At 31.8% G+C, this 2317-nt stretch overlaps 1 protein-coding gene across 1 annotated transcript; it reads right to left on the bottom strand.

Annotated features, from left to right (window-relative positions):
* Positions 1–207: 207 nt before the first annotated feature.
* Positions 208–987, bottom strand: LOC122310094 (putative F-box protein At1g67623). Its single transcript, XM_043123980.1, has one exon. The coding sequence runs from the start codon at positions 985–987 to the stop codon at positions 208–210; it is 780 nt and encodes a 259-aa protein (XP_042979914.1).
* Between the last annotated feature and the right edge of the window lie 1330 nt (positions 988–2317).

Genomic DNA, 2317 nt, shown 5'->3' with positions numbered 1-2317 from the left:
TTTTTAGTATTTCAATTTAAAAAACCTAAAAATACAAAGATAAAATCATTATTAAAAAAAAAACATATTATTCATCGCTATTTCAACTAGAATCACACTTTTCAGATACAAAACCTGCATGATCTCGATCATGGTATGATCATAACCTAGCTAGGGTAGACTCCCTCTAACATTACAGGAAGCACTAATACATGCATGCATGGTTGCCTAGAAAGAATAATGATCTGTTCCAAGCTGCCCATTACAGAACCAAGTTATTTCACGATTGCATCTGCAACTTTCGCAAAGTACATCGTCATATTCATCCACCTCCTCGTCCGTTGTCAGCCATCCGTTCTTGATCTTTTGTATCTTGCATGGTTCCTTACCCAGACACGATTGTTGTCTTCTAACGATGATGTTCTTTTTTAGCGACCACATGCATATCCACATCATTCTCTTAATTCTCTCTCGGCATTCTTTCATTCTCTGGCGCTCCGATTTAGCCTTCAAAGAAGATAAAATCTTCATACCTTTCAGCTTTGATTCACGATGATCATCATTATCATCTCCCAAACATAGCAGAATAATACTGTAAACGTAGGTTGCCTCCATGTGTCCTTTCTCTGCCGCTCTTTTCAAATACTCCAATCCTGATTCTGTCATGCCTTGATGGAAATAATCGAGCATTCCTTGTCTATACAACGACTCGGGGTTTCTGCATTCTTTGCAGCGTTCCAAGAATGACGAGATTTTGGGGTTTGCATTGCATGGAATCGCAGAAAATTTATCCAGGGATACGCATTGAAATATTTTATCTTCCTCCGATAGTTTGAGAAAATCTTTGCAACTCAGTTTTGCATTGTATAAATCGGTGAAAGAAGCCGAGCCGACCTCTGCAAGAACTTCCGTCAGCAATTCATCAGGAAGAGATATGATGGAGGTCGAACCCCGAAGCTGCTTGTATTGATGATCTGTTATTGTCTTCTTCGCCTTCAGCAAATCCATTAAGGCTTAAACTTACGTACCAACTGAAGAAGAACTCTCTTTGTTAATTAATTACGCCTCATCATGAACATTCTTAGCTCTATATATAATATATCTGAAGGCTGCATGAAATTAAAAACAAAATCTCAGATAATCGGTCCTGTGTGGAGGGAGGGGGTCCCCAGATATGCTATATTTATAGAGAGATCGAGTCGAAATCCAAATCCTGTTGAGATTAGGAAAGTCTTAAGGAAAAAAGACCAAGCTATCTATCACCGCCTGATCTCTCTGTCTCTTTTATTTTGATAGTATCTATATTTGGTGAACCCAAATTCTGCTGAGATTAGGATATTTGTACAGGAAAAAGTTATTAATCCCCAGCAGTACCGTTGCTTGCTCACCAATTAATAAAGCCTCGTGGGCTTTTTTTATAAGTTGAACCGATAAGATAAAAGTGAACGATTGTGGTTTTTTATTTTTTATTTTTTATTTTTTATTTTTTATTTTTTATTTTTTTACTTAATGATTAAAGAATTGATTATTAGTGAATTGATATTTTTTTAATTTTTTAAAAATATTTAAAGATATATAAAAAATTATTGAAAGAAAAAGGAAAAATAAAAAAATAAAATAAAGTGCATTTGCACTTATCAGTCAATTTATTCCGTTAAATCGGTTAATAGTCTCATTTTCAGATAATCATGTAAATCGTTCGTTGAATAAAAACAATAAAGTTTTAACTGTTTTTTTCTTTATAAATGTTAGAAGATTTGACCATCGATTCAAAAGTCTCGTCATTATTAGGTATTAATTTGATTAAATCTTTAATTAATTCATCGTTAAGTAATTCTCATGATTAAAATATTTCACCACGCTTTCGAATTTAGTACCTACGGTGGTCCACTCTATTAATATTGATTCAGTGATAGTCATTTATCTTTTGACGGCTTTACTCATCTATTAGAATTCAATGACTTAACATCTGCATACACTTACATCATATCAATGCATGATTTTAATCTAGCTAATATCAATTATTAAAGATCCAACCAATTATATTATTCCAAAATTTCTATGACCGTTAGATAGTAATTTATTAAACATTTAAACCTTAGAATTATAACATTAAAAATAATATATATTAGATTCTATGATCATGTTCTTATCTTATTGTTATATTACTACATTTATTTGTTTTTAAATAGATCTAATTATTTATAAACAATATATATACGAAAAACTAAATCAAAATTTTTTGGAGAAAATAGTCATTCCCTTATAAGCTTCCTGCACATATATATCTAATATATATATATATATATATGCATTTTGGTTGTAAATAGTCATTCCT

This window comes from Carya illinoinensis, chromosome 5 (genome assembly GCF_018687715.1).
Source record: "Carya illinoinensis cultivar Pawnee chromosome 5, C.illinoinensisPawnee_v1, whole genome shotgun sequence".
NCBI classification, from domain to species: Eukaryota; Viridiplantae; Streptophyta; class Magnoliopsida; order Fagales; family Juglandaceae; genus Carya; species Carya illinoinensis.
Note: the sequence above shows the minus strand (reverse complement) of the source record. Positions and strands in the feature narration are given on the sequence as shown.

Bases quoted from the DNA above. Each gene is read 5' to 3' on its own strand.
- LOC122310094 (XM_043123980.1), bottom strand. From the start codon at position 987: ATGGATTTGCTGAAGGCGAAGAAGACAATAACAGATCATCAATACAAG.